The sequence below is a fragment of the Drosophila santomea genome, chromosome 2R (assembly GCF_016746245.2).
Source record: "Drosophila santomea strain STO CAGO 1482 chromosome 2R, Prin_Dsan_1.1, whole genome shotgun sequence".
In the NCBI taxonomy this organism is placed as follows: Eukaryota; Metazoa; Arthropoda; class Insecta; order Diptera; family Drosophilidae; genus Drosophila; species Drosophila santomea.
The window spans coordinates 14,945,430-14,961,791 of NC_053017.2; the positions used below are offsets into that span (position 1 = coordinate 14,945,430).

The following is a 16,362-nucleotide window of genomic DNA, read 5'->3' on the forward strand; positions in this document are numbered from 1 at the left end:
TTTTGATAGTAAAAACTTTTATATGGGTTTATTTTCGTTATGGTTGTTGTTGTTGAAATGCGGGCTGCTTCAAGTAGTTTCTTCTAGATTATTAATTTTAATGCCAATTTACTGTGACGCATTCAATGCAGTAAAATTGTGTGTTTATGCTCACGCCTGCGAAGGCTAAATTATTCTTCAACAATCTATTCGTGTATTTTAGTATATGGGATGGATAGACGTTTGGGAATATTTAATTAAAAATTTGGAATTATAAAAATAAATAGTATTTAAGAGCTCTCAAACTGAACCAAAGCTTCTAGCAAGTCAAGTTTATTTTTTTGTTTATGCCACGCTTTTTATTTATACGAACTTTAATTTCCCAAGACATTTGATTATAATTCATTATATTTATTGACCCAAGCGAGTTTAAAGGAGAATTATGGAAAGAAGAAATATAGATGTTTGCACTACTTGCTGAAATGATTTATGGCTGGAAATCACAAGCACAGCTGATAGTGATTTAATCAGTTCACTGCAGCTTAAGACTGCACCAATGATGAGTCACTCAAGCGCTTTTAAATGATTTCATTCATTAATTATTCAGCGTGGCGGAGTGGAGTGGTAAGTCATTCGAACGCCGCAAAGTATGCAACGCTGGAATGCAAACACGTTCAGGTGCGGACAGGTGTCAAGGTGCTGAAATGCGTCGCAACAGCTGCGCCTGTTGCCCCGGGCAGTGAAAAGCTGTTAAAGGCCAAACAATCCGGACGAAGGATGTGCAGGAAATTTAAATGAGAGCGGTAAAAAAAAATGTGTTGAAGGAAATGTGCGATGTTTATTGCGCAGTGCTCGACGCAGGCCTCATAATTGCCTCTAAGTGGCTTAAGTTATTAAAACCAATTAAGTCGGTCGTCTGCAGAGGGAAATGCCGTTTAATTGCAACCGAAATGCGATTTAAAGAAATGAATTGCATACAAAAATAATTGGAAAATGTTCTAATTGGCTCGGCTTGGCCAAGTTATCAAGCTCCTTCATCAGCTAATTAAACTTTTTAGATTAAACCCAAGCCTCAACTCCAACTCCAACTCAGCGAAAGTTATAGTTTCTTCTGTTCACAAGTTGAGCAGTTTGCACAAGGACTAAAATGCTGGCAACTTAGGGCCGAAATCTTCGTAAGAAGGCTTGTAATTTACGCTTCGCGGAGTGCAAAGATGAAGTTTTCAACTTGGCTCAGAAGGTTAACTCTAACTTGAGCATGTTAATGTAGACGGAAAGATGATTTATCTTTGACTAAGTTTGGACAGACTGAAAATTCCGGCTTATCACTTCTTTAGCTTGAATGACTTCAATGACAAGATTAAAAATGGATTTTTATGGGAAAACTTTATGTTATACTCCCATTTATGTTTATAAAAATTTAAAGAAATTTCCTATTAATTGTGTTTCACGTTATATTCTCGTTCAAAATGAAGTGCAAGGCCGTTAAATCAGACAAAAAGATATACTCGTATTTATTCATTATTTTCCGGGATGTTATCGCATGTACTTTCACAAGCGCTCAACCAAAAAGCTTTTGTTTTGTGTAGAATATTTGCGATGTATTTATATATACTATACATACATATATATTTACACATCAATTTGTGTTCGCTTCAATACCTTTAGCTATCGGTACACCGCATTAAACCAAAATTCATTTTTGTTCCTGCCAAATCTCGGAATTCGGCGAATCAAATCGCTTTATTGGAAAATTCAAACGAAAATCCGTTCGCCACGCACGTTAACATAATTATGGAATCAATCATACGCCGCGTGAGCCGCTTGACATTATCGTTCGGCCAGACACGATAATAATATATGGGAATATTTGGGAATCCTTTGAAATGCAAATCAGGCGAATCATCCGCAGAGTCGTACACATGTACTTACCTTTTTCTGGAGGAGCGGGTGATTTTTTTCCAGCCTCCTTGTCGATTGCCGATGATTGTTTGCTGGTTGCCTGTTGCTGGTTGTTTTATGCTGTTCCCAAATCAATTCAACAGAACTTTATTTGCACGAAATCCCCCCAAAAAAATAGGAGAGAAAACAACAGTCAGTGAATGAGAAAAAACCACAGGGAAATGCGTAAAGGCAACGAAGTTCGTGTTAAGGCGCGTGTCAAACAAAAAGTGGAATTCAGAATATGTTTATCACAAAGAACAAAAATGCTTGGAAAATTATAAAAATATTAATATACAAAATTATGAATTTCGAATTTTTTAAGAATTTTTAAGAATTTAATGCAATTATTCCTCAAACGTGAAGATACGTTTTTTTCAGTGTTATTATTACATTTACACATTTTCCAAGTCTGCGATTGTGTGTGGATTACATATGGTAATTTCCATGGGACTTTCACGTTTTTTTTTTTATTTTGGTTTTCGGGTGTGTAAGGTCAGATTATAATCGTATTTTTCAATCTGAATAAAATTAGCCGAGATTTTTCATTTCTTCTTCAGCTTTGTTTTGGATTAGAATTTATGGTAGTCGCTAAAACACTTTTTTTTGCGTTGCTGGGAGAAACACATGTTGGGCCCCGAAAATTTCATTTTAATAAACATGTGCCAAAAATTAAATCAACTATATGTGAGTGAGTTTATAATTTGATTACTTTTATAATTTATGTCTTCGCATTTCGCTGTTTCAAATTTGAATTTGCACTTTTCACTTGCAACATTGTTGCTGGCAACTTTCGCGCTTCTGCACTTGAACTAGTTTCCCGTTACAAGCCTTTTCAATTTTCCTCAATTTTCCCCAGCCGCACACGAACACATACACACACACACGCACACACAGGCACAGGCACAGGCACACACACACGCAGACAGAGAGAAAGGTGGCCAAATCCGCTGATAAGAGTTTCGCCTGGATTGAGTTCCGGATCCATGCGCTATACCTTTCGCCACGTCCGACTTTCGAAGCCACTCAACAGCAACTGTTGCAAATGTCGAAAAGGCAACTTGTGGCTGCTGCCTTTCGCCTCTGTCGACGTCGCAGCATCTCTTTTTCCCGAGCTTTTCCGCGAGCTTTTCCTCGCACCACGGCAAACTGTTGATTGGTCTCCTGAATGTGCGAATGTGCGTGTGTGTGTCTTTTGGCCAGGAAGAGAGCACTAAAGAGAGTCTATGGTCGTCGGCATCGCCATGCTTTACTTAGTTAATTAGTACCCATTCAGATGGCAGTAAACAGTAGTTACTTCCTGTTAATGGGCCCTAAAATAAGTCATTTAAGAGGCAATGCTCTTCATTTCAATTTGAACGCATAAAATATTTCAAAATGTGTCATTTTTTATTTTACGTTTTATTTTACTTATTCTATAGACTAATAATAGCAAAATTAAATTTTAAAATAAAAAGCACCATAGCAGCATATTATTGATTATATTTTCGAGTGGGTTGCAAAGTGGTAATAACAGATACCACCCCGAAGTCAACCATAATCTCTCGAAATTTGTTTCCAACTCTGTTTATTTGGGCCCAGAGCACAAAGCCATTAAAGCTGATGCTTACCAAAGCAACAGTTACCAATGGCACACAAGCACACACAATGTTGCTGTGGCTGAAAGAAAAGCTCAACGTCGCACTTGTTCCTATTTGGAGACCGCAAATAGACGGCACACTCGCAGAATTAACGCGCTTTTAATAGATTAGACACCCCGATGGCTCTGCAGGGGCACTTCGATGGTGCAACCGATGGTGCCGCTCAAGGACCTGTGCACCCGATCTACAGATAGTGCCACCAACCTGAACGCCACCCACAACCCACCTTTTCACCTTCCCACCTTGTTATTAGTATCCCCAAGTGGAGCAAGGACACACGTTTGGCAAATTTGCCCAGGCAGAAGGACAACTAATTGATACGCCCAAGCAGGCACGTAGAAAAATAGCACACAAAAAACAAAGTTTACTCAGTAAAAAAGGATAATAATTCTAGAACATATTCAAGAAATCTGCAACTTAAGTTATTTACAATAAAATACAATTTTTTCCGCTGTGTGTGGCTGAAGTAATTTCCCTTCTTTGATGCTGCAAAAACAATTACTTGAATACCTGAATGTTTTCGCATGCGGCCGCGCATTAAGCTCACATTAAAATTATCAGGAATAAAGAGCGGCGCAGGTAAATGAGGCGCGGAAATCAAATTGAGTCGTTTACTATGGTACATTTAAAGCAACGCCAAGTTCACGGACACGACGGGAAGTTCGCGTCCTTGCGGCCATTTTGTAGTCCTGTTTGCCCATACACATACATATACATACATAGCTAAAGGGCCATGTCAATACACGGTTAACGCTTTACTTCCTCGACAGGCGTTCGTTGACTTCGCGGCGTAAAATAAGCAAGCTTATGCTGCTTTGTTCTGTTATTTTTCGCGCTTTTCCCTGGGCTAATTAAGGCGTTCGTCCTTCGCAACGGTAATCCTATATATCCCCGATCCAGCGACCCTGTCTTGCAGAATTGCATTACCGCTGGATGCAAACGCGCATCTGATTATGCCGCATTATTGTTAACGGCGTCATTTAGTGTTAATAGGTATTTTGAAATGTGATTAACGCTCCCGTCTTGGGTTAGCCCTTTAATTTCCACTCATTAAAATATAATTTGTGGTTTGGATTTTGAATTTTTGTGCAGGCCGAAGGCATAAATAATACGTACACATATTTTATCTCTTAAATTAAATGAATTTGAATTAGGCGCTTAAAAGCTGACTGCTATAAAATTAAGTTACTACAGGCATCTAACGGTCACACTTAAGCGAATACATGCTCCTATCGTAGCATATACCCACACCCATCCAAGCTAGTACACCTTACCAACCCGCTCGGCAATCACTATTAGACCAAATCAATCGATATCTGCATGTGATAGCATGGATGGTATCGAACAATCATCAACTAAAGTGCCAGCTCTAGCGTTTTGCTTTGGTTGAAAATACAATTAAAAATTGATTGCAAAGTATTTAAATATTCTGCATCGCCAGGTGAGTGCGTGTTGCCAGCATTGGCATCTTTTTTGGCCGGAAAAACTGCTCGAAGTCGATTCAACCATCGAAATGATGTCCAAAAGTCGGTTTAAAAAGGCGCGTCATGTGCTGGAATCGAAGAAAATGCGTTACAATGCAGTCGCATCCAGCCGTTGCAGTTGTGTATTTTTTTTTTGTTTTAATAATTATCAGTAACTAATTAATTTTCTCCCTCCACCACCCACCCTCCACCCTTCTCCCTTTTTAGACATAAAAATCTGCGAAAAGCGAGCGGTGGCGGCATCGAAAATACCGAAAGAAGCACAAAAAGAAAAATTTGCAAGGCTGCGTCTGTGTTAGTGAGCGTGTGCGAGCGCGCGTGTGTTGCTCTGTGTGCGTGTGTGTGTGCGAGTGCGAGTCTTTTTTGCCTTCAGTGCGTGCGCTGTTTCTCGTGGGGAGCCCAAAGGAAGGAAAACACAAGGAATCCGCTAAGGAAAAAAGTGTAACCAAAAAGAACATCCAAAACAAACAAGTGCCGCTGCAATGGAGAAGAGAATAGAACTGGAGAGACGCGCACGCAAAGTAAATCAGGTAAGCAAAATACAAGAAAAAAAAAACACGCGCCACAAACTTAAATTGAAGCACAAATTAAGTGACGCTTTCATGTGTGTGCATTATCATGTAAATCTAGTTTCAATTTGTGTATAGACGCCATAGAAAAAAGTGCTCTGCAAGAAACAGCAAAGCGGCATCAACAAGAAAAAACGAAACAAAAAAAGAAAAGAAATTGATCGCCATAAGCAAATTCTTCACACATGCCTCTGTGTGCGTGCGTATTTGTGTATGCATGTGGCGCCAGTGTTGCCATGTGCGCGCATTTTTGCGCCTTGCCTGCTGTTTGCTCCTTTGGAGTGCAGTTTTTCGATGCGTTACAAAGTATTACGTATTTAATTGCAAGACCCTGAGTGATTTCATTTCACGGCAAGCTGATGAAAAGCGATCTTTTCGGGCCAGACGAGCTACAGCACTTGGAATTGTATTATCTCCACAGCTGGCAATGCTGCCTTGCTTGTTGTTTTTGCTGCTGTTGCTGTTCTCGTCGTCGTTGTTGTTATTATTGCCGGCCTTCAATTGTGACAAACACGGGCAACATGTGTTTGTGTGTGCGTGTGTGTTTGACTGCATGTTGTAATTTCAGGTTATTTGATACCAAAATGTATCTATAACAATATTATAGCGCGCGCATCATCTGCACAAACACACGCGTACCACGCACAAAAGATACACATGCATATACGTAAGACGACTTATGCACAAAATAATCGACACATAGCATACATATCAGTACATCCATACATACATACATATATTGACTGCGCAGTCATAATACTTTTATGCTCCCCATCCCCCTCTCCCCCCGCTCTAACGTGTTTACCTGCACGCCATCGCCTCTAGCCATCCCTCTCCCACCCACCCGAAGTGCCAAAGAAATGCAGGCGAAAAGACAAAGCCGCTGATTAATAAACATGCGCTCTGGCTGGCCAGCCTACTCAATCTCAATCAGCGGTCACCCAGCCGCCTAACCACCCACCCACCCACTGCCCGCCCACAATGCACCCCACAACAGCAGCGCAGTCAGCAAAATACAAAAAATAGCAACGTATACACACTCGTTTGCGCCTAAGTCAAAGCCAAACGCTGTGTGCATTCGTTTCCACACATTTGCTCAGATACAGTAGGCACTCAGTACTGTTAACTGCAGTTCGAATCGTTAGAACCCTTCGTTTTGTTGGTTTTATAAATCATTTGAATCCTTCCCAGTAGTCTTATTTACTTTAAACTTCAGTATATCCATGAAAAGATTATTGACTATTTAAAATTACTTTCTATTACCAATGTAATTCAAATTATTTCTATTACGATGTATATGAAACTGGAGAAATATTAACCAAGTTTTTTTTTGCTACCTAGAAAAGAAAATCAAATTAAACTATTTGAATTCACGTTTACACGTAGTTCAGGTTAGAAAGTGTCGCCTGTAAGCACATAACGGTTTCTCGGCTAGACAGAGACGGACAGACAGACTCTGAAGGCACCCATTTTGTTTCTTTGTTGTTGTTGTGGCGTAGTGACATATTGATAAGTGGGTAATCTGAAGTGAACGTGCACAGCCTCCAAAAGCCGTATGTTTTGTACATTTATTCATTCGTAGATTATCGGACCACAAAACACCACCCACTCCCACCCCCACCCACTTTTCGCAGACAGGCGCAACAACTAAACTACGTCACGGTCAACCATGTTGTTGTTGTTTTGTTGCTGCGACTGCCGGCTTGTCTTGTTCTTCTACTGCCGTCTCCCTCCCTTGTCCATTCCGTTTTGCTCGTCATTCTTCTCTTTGCGCATTCTGCTTTGTGTCGCGGCACACGCACACATACACACGCTTGTGGCACACACACATTTTTTGGGATTACATAAACGCGATTTGGCACTTTTTCTTCTCGTCGCCTGCATTGAAATATGTGCAATTTGGCGATGGAGCAGCAGCAATGTTTACCAAGTCGTTTGGAGAACCTCCAAATTGGTTATTTTGCATGTAATGTCGTTTTGCATTTCAACAAAAAAAATTTCTCAGCGTTTGATCGATTTTTGCGTATGTATTGTTCTCCATTTTTTTTTTCTGTTCGCTTTGCGTCAAAAATGTTCACAAATGTGACCAGGCTGCGAGGTTTAGATATTCCAACATGCATACAATAAATATACTAAATGAAATCGTTTTTGTTCGTTGCTTTCCGATAACTTCTATCGATAGATAGAATTTGTTTAAATTCATTCAAAATTTATTTAAAAAACAAATTAACTAATTAAAAAAACTTTTGAATCGTAGATCACAGAGCTGAATCTGGACAACTGCCGGAGTACAAGCATCGTTGGCCTTACAGATGAATACACAGCCTTGGAATCGCTTAGCTTGATTAACGTGGGTCTCACCACACTGAAAGGTTTCCCCAAGCTGCCCAATTTGAAGAAGCTGGAACTGTCCGACAATCGGATCTCAAGCGGCCTCAACTATCTGACCACCAGCCCCAAACTGCAATATCTGAACTTGTCTGGCAACAAGATAAAGGATCTGGAAACCCTAAAGCCCCTGGAGGAGTTTAAAAATCTGGTTGTGCTGGATCTGTTTAATAACGATGCCACTCAGGTGGATAATTACCGCGAGAAGATCTTCAAGATGCTGCCAACGTTAAATTTCCTAGATGGGTGAGTTTGAGAAACATCTTTTTTATTGACGAACAGTGAAAGTAACTTCTTGAACAATTCCAGATTTGATTGCAACGACGAGGAGGTGCAATCTGAGGGCGATGATGATGATGAGGTCAACGGCAACGATTCCGACGAAGAAGGAGGTTGGTATTTGGTGTATTGATAGAGAGCAAACATGAATTCAGGACTTTTTTTTTTTTGATTCAAAAAGATTGCCATTTAACCGCCATTAGAATTCCATTGTCCGTCTGTTTAACTTAATCGCTTATTGTGGATCGCGCTTTCTTCGTATTAACAATAATATCATATATTCAACTCTGGCTTTTGTCGCCTTTCAGATAAGTGCAATGCATTCTGTTTGAATGGTTTAGAGATCGATTTAGACGAGCTCGAGGCGTTGGAGAAGAGGGTAAAGGCGAAAAAAAGTTTGCAGGACAAACCACCTCCCCAATCGGAGGACAAAGAAGTAGACGAATTAGATGAATACTTGAAAGAGTTGCAACTAAGGGAATCTAATGCCGCAAGCGATGAACAATCTGTGATAAATGCCACCCCGCAGCCTCCTAGCAATTCTAACTTAAATTTTGCAATACTGCTCTATTGGTTCCTTGCCATTTTAAATTTGGGCAGTGCTGCATATTGTAAGCATAACGTTTCTGGACTTTTCTTCAGTATTAGTCGAACTTCTCTAACTCGAAAATGCTGCTGAAAAATTAAACAGAAAAATGTTAAGATTCCCCTTTTGCGCTAGTAGTTCGTTGGTTAGTTGATCTTAATTCCGTTGAAGACATTAAAAAGTCGATTTAGGGAAGTTCGAGATGTACAACCACGGTTTAATCAAATTGACCTTTGATTTTTCAGTTTCTGGTGACGATGACGACGAGGACAGCGATGACAGCGAAGAAGACAATGGCGAGGTGTCCTTGTCGGAGGTGTACAATGACGATTTGGAAGAGGATAACTCTGATTGGGAAGGAGAAGGCGAGGGCGGCGAGGACGACGAGGATGAGGATTCCGATATTGATGATGCCGATGGAGATGCAAACGAATCGGCTGCATCAGTGAATGCCAAGGACAAGGATGGCGATAAGGAAGCAGGTGAGTTCAGTCACATATATCTCACATCCAGCGGTAGTTCTTGACATCTTTTCTTTGCCTTTCAGACGAGTCGCAAGTTAGAGGCAAGAAGAGAAAGCATGATGGTTAAATCCTTGATCTGTCGCTGTATCGTCTTTGTACGTTATAAATTTAAATATACACCCACACACACAAAACAGAAACACACACACACACACATCATATTTTGATAGAAAAAGATGATAAATCCTTTAGAAAACCCACAATTTGTTTCTCTAAAATGTAAGCTAATGAAAGTGAAAAACAAGAAAAAGAAAAAACCAACAAACAACCCAAAACAAAGCAAGAGCGGAGGAGCATAATGAACGTAATAATCAAACAAAGCTAAACAAAAGAAATTACATGTTTAAGCGAGAAAATTTGACGAGGAATACAAAAAGAAATCAAGCAAACAACCAATTAAAAGTCGCATTAGTTTAGCCTCATCCGAACCCAAGTTCCAGATTCATTTTCAACACCTTTGTCACCTTCAGGACTCGCAACATGAAATCTAATTCAACTTGTACAATTGATTATCACTAAGTTAAAGATTAAACATTTGCAACGTTTACAATTTTTAACCATATAGCGTATTGCTTTCAAATTTCAATCAAACACAAAAATCAAACAACAGCTTTCCGGCTTTAATTGTACAACTGCGGCTTTGTCAACGTTTCGCGTGAAAACGATCACACAATTTACTGCTAAGAACTTTTAACTAACTCTTAAGTCATTCCTTCTTTAAATATGCATAAGTTAAGCAAAATCCAACTTCGCCCACTTTCTGCTCAAGGTGATTTACCCACACACTTTCATTGTTACCCATTAACCACCCACCTCCCAGATACACAAACTTAACTTTATCCGCGTCTCTCTGTAAACGTAGCGCACTCACTATTGAGCATCTGAATTGTTTTCCTTTATATACTTTTAAGTGAATTTTTTACCACATACCGAAATGTTTCCACTTATTCAAAGGCAGTAGTGTTTTCATTGAATGTGGCGAGTAAATCTATACACAAACAATTTTAGACAAGACTTTTCTTTTAATACACAAGTATTTAACCGATTATTATTAAAGCAGGACCCGCGTTAATTTAACGAGATGAGATGTGTCTTTACCAGCCCATTGAAACTGAAATACATAAACTACATCATTTTAAAATTGTCTTTTTCGGGGAATGGGCAAAATGAAGGTTTTTTTCCCATATTAACTCTTCACTAGTTTAACCATTACTTGTGAAATGGTATTTGATAAAAGCTTAACATTCGGGGAATTAATTTATAGATTTAAAAGAAAACTTAATAATAAAATTGTTAGCCGTTATTTTATTTTGACATTCTAAAAATCGATAACAAAATTTAAATATGTATTTATTAATTTGCTAAAATTATCGTTATCGAAAATGAGAAAAAGTGTAGTATTTTTTTTACAAAAGTATTTGTGATATGATGAGTGAACTAGAACTATCGATTCTATCGTTAACGGATATTCAGCCTCAGCGTGAGCGGTCACACTGGATCTCAAATTCTGGCGCAAAGCAACAAAGAAAAAAGGAAGCGTCGCAGTTAAACTAGTTAAATGTGCCAATTCCCTTCGGAAAAATGTCTAGCGATATTGCCAGTCAACTGAAGGGCAGCCGCTCCGATGTGGAGAAAGTCCGCCAAAGGGTGGAAGCCAAATTCCGGGAGCTGTCCGGAGATGAACTGCCTCTGAGATACGAAGTGAATGTGTTGCGCCATATTTGCCTCGCCTTAAAGGATAATCTGCACCAGAATGCGGATATTTATTGCGACATTATAGGCATAATGCTGCCGCGTGTAGTTCCCTTCGAGGGGAAGCCCAGCTTATGGGAGGCGCACTTGACCAGTCTGCGGTACATACACCATGGCTTGTGTCACCAGGTAGGATTAGCAATAAGATTTCGAATTCGCCTAACCAGTTCCATCATTCACAGAGATCCATTGAAGCCTGCCAGAAGCTATACAACCTCATCCGCACACAACGCTGCCGCCTGCAAGAGGAAACAGATCACAAAATATACCTGGACATACACTTGACCCACTTCAATGGCCTTCATGTGCTGCTCCAAAAGCAAAAACTTCCTTTGGAAGCCACCAGTCACCTGTGTTATGCTCTTGAATCTCTGGGCGAACTTTTCGTGGCCATGACGCAAAGGAAAATAAGTCACTGCGCACCGCTTCTAGTACAACTAAATGAGAGTTTATTTGGCAAAAGAAGTAGATCATTCTTCAAGTCCATAAGCTTCTTGCCATCGGAGAGTCTAGCCAAGATGTTTAACTCGCTGCTTATGCTCATGGCCAACAGCTCTACGTTAGACTTAGTCAATTTATTTGACGAATACCTTAGTCTTACGTTGGCTCTCGTACAAATCGACATGTTTAGTCCGCAATCCAATCAGCAAATGGCATTGCAGCTGCTGCGCATGTGCAAGGAACTATTTCGCCAGGAATCAAACCTCAGCTATGCCCTACAGTTGATGTACTACTATATCAAGTTAATCTATGTTCGTGAGCCCACAGCCGACTTTAAACGCACCTACATTGACTTGACAAGCAAGTTTCAGCACTTCTTCGAGCACAAAGGAGCCACTCATGCCAAAGAACAGTGGATTGCTGATTTTCTGGTGTTCATTCAACTGCTGCAGGTGCTTATCCATCAGAGTAGCAGTAAGTTGCAGAGCCCTTTTCAGTTATTTTGGCAGCAGTTTGACGGAGAGAGCAGTCCGGAGATCTACACAGCGCACTTTAAGTTGCTCCAGACGTGTGCTGGCATGGCGGTTAATGTTATAAGGAGTCCTTTGGGCTGCAGTTGCTCTCATGAGGCATGCAAGAGCGTGCGGAGGCACTGCATCTTGGCGTATGGATTGTGCGCATTGGATGCATATATTAATTGGAAACCGCCGCCGGATCAGTGTGCAAATGTGGTAGGTATTTATAAATAGATTTCATTAAATTTTGTGTGAATTTTATAAACATTTCAATAACATTACAGAGTCCTCACAAACCCTTGCTGGCAGTAGTCAAATACTCTATGGATGTGGCTAAGACAATGAAGTGCTTGGGTCCCACCAGTGTGGAGCTCATCAAGCTAGTGCGCCAGCTGACATACGTGGCTGATCAGGTCACCTGTCCGGAGCAAATGTCCTTGCTGCCGCCACTTTTGGAGCCCCTGCAGAAGCTGCGACCTCTGATTGCCGATCAGGATATGAGTAGCTTACTTCGACGCCTCTTCAAAGCCAGCTGCCAGTGCAAGGATCCCAATATGGCAAGTCGAATACAAGCTGGTTATTTGGCCTCAATAACGAATCCCACACGATTGAGATCTCAGATCTGTTTGTACTACCACAATCTGGGAAAAAAGGGCATTGAAATCAGTAGGTGTGTCTACGAGTGGCATGAGTCCTCGCCACTGCCTTTTCCTCTTACTCCGGACCAAAAGAAACAGCTGTATGATATTGATTTCTTTGCTGCACTTCACTATTTGAGAAGTCCTTCTCAGGCTCATATGGAATCGCTAATTCGTTGCCGAATGAGTGACTACCATCTGGTACTCTTGGCCAGGCAAATGCGAAAGGATGCCTCCATTACGAAGATGTGCATGGAGGTTCATGCGAAGCTAAAGCAACAACGTACCCTCTGCCGAATGGAACATTTGTGCCTGGGCCACGCAAGTGTGGGATTGCTGCTAGACGCACTGGAGGCTCAAAAAAGCAAAGTTTCTACCAAGGAGATAGCAGAAAATATGTTCGAGGAGCTGCTCCTCAGGGAGAACTTATGGCAGATGAACATACAAAGAGAGCAGCGATTGGTCATCTATGCTAGTGAAGCCATCTCGGCATTCAACAACTTCTTCAATCGAGCAGATCAAGAGCCATTGAGCAGCAATGAAACCTCTATAGATTGGGAGGCAGTGATTGACGATGCCATTGCTGCTGCCAATGCCCTTTCGAGTATGGGTTATCAATCACAAGGGGATGATGCCTGGCTGCTGCTCCTGAGGATGTGTCACTGGCTAGAAGATCGTTTTACCTATCTCCGAGCGCTAAATCATTTTCTATCTCAGCATGAGGTTAGTTCTCGATTGAACCTAAAACTCTCCGAGGAAGTGGAAGTGGCAGAGGAATTGCTGGATGATTTGTGGCCTCAACTGAAAGGTGGAAAGTTCTTTAAGCGACAGCAAACAACTGTAATGCTCTGTTTCTGTCACCTCGCCAGTTACTATGCCAGAATGGAATGCCATAGTCATGCCCAGTTGCTGTTATTGCAAGTGGAACAACTTCGCAACGAGTTCCCCGAAAGGCAGGGGAAAAGTGATATTGTTTTGCTTACCCTGCAAACAGTGCGCTTTCGACTTGGTTATCAGCAAAGGAAGCAGACTAATTGCAGACTGCCGACGCCCCTGCGACAATTGGACACTATCCTGGACAATGTGCGAAGTTTCTGCAACCTATCCAGTTTAGACGGTGGCTCATTGCAGCTACTTCTTTCGACTCTTGTGAGAGAAAGCACCGAGTGCTCTGCGAACAGATTAAGCGAACGATTGGCCTTCTCCAACATTGCGCTGCATTTGGTCCTGCAATCTGGCTTGGCCTTAAGAACCATAGAGGTATTCCTCGCCTGGTTGTGGACCAACTTGCAAATGGAAAATTTCGACAAGGCGCAATCGAAGTTGAGACTCATCGAGCACTGTTTGGGTATAAAACAGCTGAAACCAGCGACTCGACCAGAAAAGGAAGCAATTAAGGAACGAGCTATAAGTGATCTGGCGAGCAATATGCATCTCCTCCAGTTGGTGGAGCCAATCAGGAAACAGCAGCTGTTGAATACGGCTTCGCCAAGTCTGCTCAGTATGCGACCACATAGCCCAAATCCACAACTGGACTTGGATCGCTACTTGACACTGGATGTGGCGCCTGCGACTCTTCGAGAAAACTTCCAGCTGCAATGCTTGTACTTCGTAATGGGCTGTCTGCATGCACGTCTCCGCTTTCTTCAGCGGAACAGTGAGCAATTGGAAGAATTCTACGAAAGAGCGCATAGTTGGCTGCAGGAAAAACCAGTGACGAGTAGTGCTATGTGTTCCATGTTGCATGCCCAGCAGCTCTTTCATCTAAACTACCTTCGCTTTATACGAAAGCATGTAGAGGCTATATCAACGGCTCAATTGGGCCTGAAAATGCGACCACGAGCGGTCGATATTAACTTCGAGTACAACTTCTTCGCTCAGCTAAAGACTGCTCAATTGGAGCTTAAACCCGTGGGCCAGGACAAACCAAAGATCAAAACCCTTAGACGGGCTTTGGTATTCAATCAGTCACCCGAAGACAAGAAACGCACCGCAACTGGATCAGCTTCTGCAGTGAAGAATATGGCGTCCAAAGCCAAGCAGTCGGCCAAAAAGGCACCACGTTTCAGAATTTACGAGGAGCTGGAACTACGACCACCAAGTGCTGCCAGCAACAGTAGCGGCGGCAGCGGAACAGAGAACACTCCGCCTTCGGATCACGTGGATCTGAATGCCTGCCAAGCGATCGAGATAAGCGACGACGACGATTTACCATCAGTGCCCACAAAAAAGAACCAACCAAAAAGTAGAGAAAAAACTAAGCCCAAGCCCACGTCCAAAGCCTGTAAAGTCCTAACATTGGATAATAGCTTGGAGATAGTAGAAACGCCAGCAACAACGATGAGTGCACGGAGCACCAGAGCTCGGGTGCGCCAACCAGTAGAGACACCAAAGACGGCGACTCTTTCAGCCAGGCGAACGAGGCGTCAGGTGTCGGAAGCACAGGCTCCTGAAACGGAGTCCATTAGCACACGCACACGTCACCGGCACTGATTAGATAGTACTGCAGTCTCCTTAGTTCATATTTATTCTTACTGAAAATGTCTTTGTATTTAAATATATATTGTGTGTAAGTGTTACAAAAAACTAAATATTTCCTTCGGTTGGCAAAGACAGTAGTGAAGTTATACAGATGTCCTTGCTCCAAAATCCGCGCTGAGCCCGCTGGCCATTGCTGCCATGGTAGAAAACTCCAGAGCCTGATTTGCAGCCTCCTTCAAATTGACCCACGTAGCGATTCCCAGTTGCTATGAACAACATAAAAATTATTATAATTTTTATAAATTTATAAAGTTCAGAAAAATAATAAACCTACTATTTGGAGTAAAACTATTAAAACTATTCTTTAGGATACGCACCAGTGAAAAGTAAACCCTTTCCGTGCATTTTGTCCAGGAGCCACTCGCCCACATAGATGCCGCCATCCGCCTGCCACAAGATGCCCTCACCACTTCGCTGGTCCGCTACCCACTGGCCAAAGTAGACGGATCCGTCCGGAAAGAACTGCTTGCCCTCGCCGCACCGCTTGTCCGCCCGCCACTGACCCACGTAGATGCGTTCAGTGCGGCCATCGGGCTCCTTGCGACGCAGCGTGCCAGTGCCATGCCGTTGACCCCGCTGCCAGTGACCCTCGTAGACAAGTCCACTGCTTGTTTGCTTCACTCCAAACCCGTGCGGCTGCAGGCCCAGCCATTTACCCTGGTATCGGCCACAGGGATACCGCTGACAGCGCACTCCGGAACTAAATCCGCTCGCCCGCCGCGACATGCCGTCGATGACTGAGCGCGGGAGCAGGTCTGTCACATGCGGCGGTGCCATGTGGTGTGTCCTGGGTGCTTTGAGCCGTGCGTGCGGTGTCACTTGTCTAATCGAGCCACAGCAGCATGTCTTGCCACCATTTGACTTCCTCCGGCAATGGCACGCAAACTTAAGGAGGCCAAAAGCCAAATTGCCTCAATAGAAAATCGTTTGTTCCGGTTCGGTAAAAGTAGAAAAAGTCGTTTAATCAGTCGTATAAATTACAGCGCATTTAGCTTACATGGGTAAAGATCGAAAATAGTCTGTTATATATTTCCAAATTATTGGAATACCATAGCATATATATAAATATTAAGCCGCATTGCAGT

At 42.1% G+C, this 16,362-nt stretch overlaps 4 protein-coding genes across 8 annotated transcripts in view; 2 read left to right on the forward strand and 2 right to left on the reverse strand.

The window, feature by feature from the left end:
- The window catches only part of LOC120444368 (potassium voltage-gated channel subfamily H member 8), a 150,903-nt gene extending 147,952 nt beyond the window's left edge, over positions 1-2,951 (reverse strand). For 2 of the 4 annotated variants that reach the window (XM_039623975.2, XM_039623972.2), the window contains exon 1: positions 1,912-2,165. The gene's annotated coding sequence lies outside the window, so the exon portion shown is untranslated. Of the gene's footprint in view, positions 1-1,911; positions 2,167-2,917 lie in introns of those variants that run through there. The other 2 variants (XM_039623971.1, XM_039623973.2) reach the window with 2 other exon arrangements.
- Positions 2,952-4,861: 1,910 nt separating this feature from the next.
- LOC120445568 (acidic leucine-rich nuclear phosphoprotein 32 family member A) lies at positions 4,862-10,531 on the forward strand. 2 transcript variants are annotated; one of them, XM_039626051.2, is made up of 7 exons: positions 4,862-5,001; positions 5,252-5,574; positions 7,871-8,247; positions 8,311-8,393; positions 8,589-8,891; positions 9,112-9,348; positions 9,414-10,531. In XM_039626051.2, the coding sequence occupies exons 2-7, from the start codon at positions 5,527-5,529 to the stop codon at positions 9,455-9,457; spliced, it is 1,092 nt and encodes a 363-aa protein (XP_039481985.1). In that variant the 5' UTR covers positions 4,862-5,001; positions 5,252-5,526; the 3' UTR covers positions 9,458-10,531. The 2 variants fall into 2 exon arrangements, with proteins under 2 accessions (XP_039481985.1, XP_039481986.1); XM_039626052.2 differs by lacking the exon at positions 8,589-8,891 and having other exon boundaries at positions 4,867-5,001.
- Positions 10,532-10,864: 333 nt separating this feature from the next.
- On the forward strand, positions 10,865-15,565 carry LOC120445252 (protein three rows). Its single transcript, XM_039625526.2, has 3 exons — positions 10,865-11,271; positions 11,325-12,314; positions 12,383-15,565. The coding sequence occupies exons 1-3, from the start codon at positions 10,972-10,974 to the stop codon at positions 15,227-15,229; spliced, it is 4,137 nt and encodes a 1,378-aa protein (XP_039481460.1). The 5' UTR covers positions 10,865-10,971; the 3' UTR covers positions 15,230-15,565.
- Positions 15,323-16,354, reverse strand: LOC120445259 (MORN repeat-containing protein 3). Its single transcript, XM_039625549.2, has 2 exons — positions 15,595-16,354; positions 15,323-15,483 (listed from the first exon to the last, which is right to left on the reverse strand). The coding sequence occupies exons 1-2, from the start codon at positions 16,052-16,054 to the stop codon at positions 15,323-15,325; spliced, it is 621 nt and encodes a 206-aa protein (XP_039481483.1). The 5' UTR covers positions 16,055-16,354.
- Between the last annotated feature and the right edge of the window lie 8 nt (positions 16,355-16,362).

What these genes read in the sequence shown, in the direction of transcription:
- LOC120445568 (XM_039626051.2), top strand. Translation starts at nt 5,527, where the DNA reads ATGGAGAAGAGAATAGAACTGGAGAGACGCGCACGCAAAGTAAATCAG. An exon ending in ACGTTAAATTTCCTAGATGG is followed by an intron (nt 8,248 to 8,310) that starts GTGAGTTTGAGA and finishes GAACAATTCCAG; the next exon opens with ATTTGATTGCAACGACGAGG. An exon ending in GGATGGCGATAAGGAAGCAG is followed by an intron (nt 9,349 to 9,413) that starts GTGAGTTCAGTC and finishes TTTGCCTTTCAG; the next exon opens with ACGAGTCGCAAGTTAGAGGC.
- LOC120445252 (XM_039625526.2), top strand. Translation starts at nt 10,972, where the DNA reads ATGTCTAGCGATATTGCCAGTCAACTGAAGGGCAGCCGCTCCGATGTG. An exon ending in ACCATGGCTTGTGTCACCAG is followed by an intron (nt 11,272 to 11,324) that starts GTAGGATTAGCA and finishes CATCATTCACAG; the next exon opens with AGATCCATTGAAGCCTGCCA. An exon ending in CGGATCAGTGTGCAAATGTG is followed by an intron (nt 12,315 to 12,382) that starts GTAGGTATTTAT and finishes ATAACATTACAG; the next exon opens with AGTCCTCACAAACCCTTGCT.
- LOC120445259 (XM_039625549.2), bottom strand. Translation starts at nt 16,054, where the DNA reads ATGGCACCGCCGCATGTGACAGACCTGCTCCCGCGCTCAGTCATCGAC. An exon ending in AAAGGGTTTACTTTTCACTG is followed by an intron (nt 15,484 to 15,594) that starts GTGCGTATCCTA and finishes TGTTGTTCATAG; the next exon opens with CAACTGGGAATCGCTACGTG.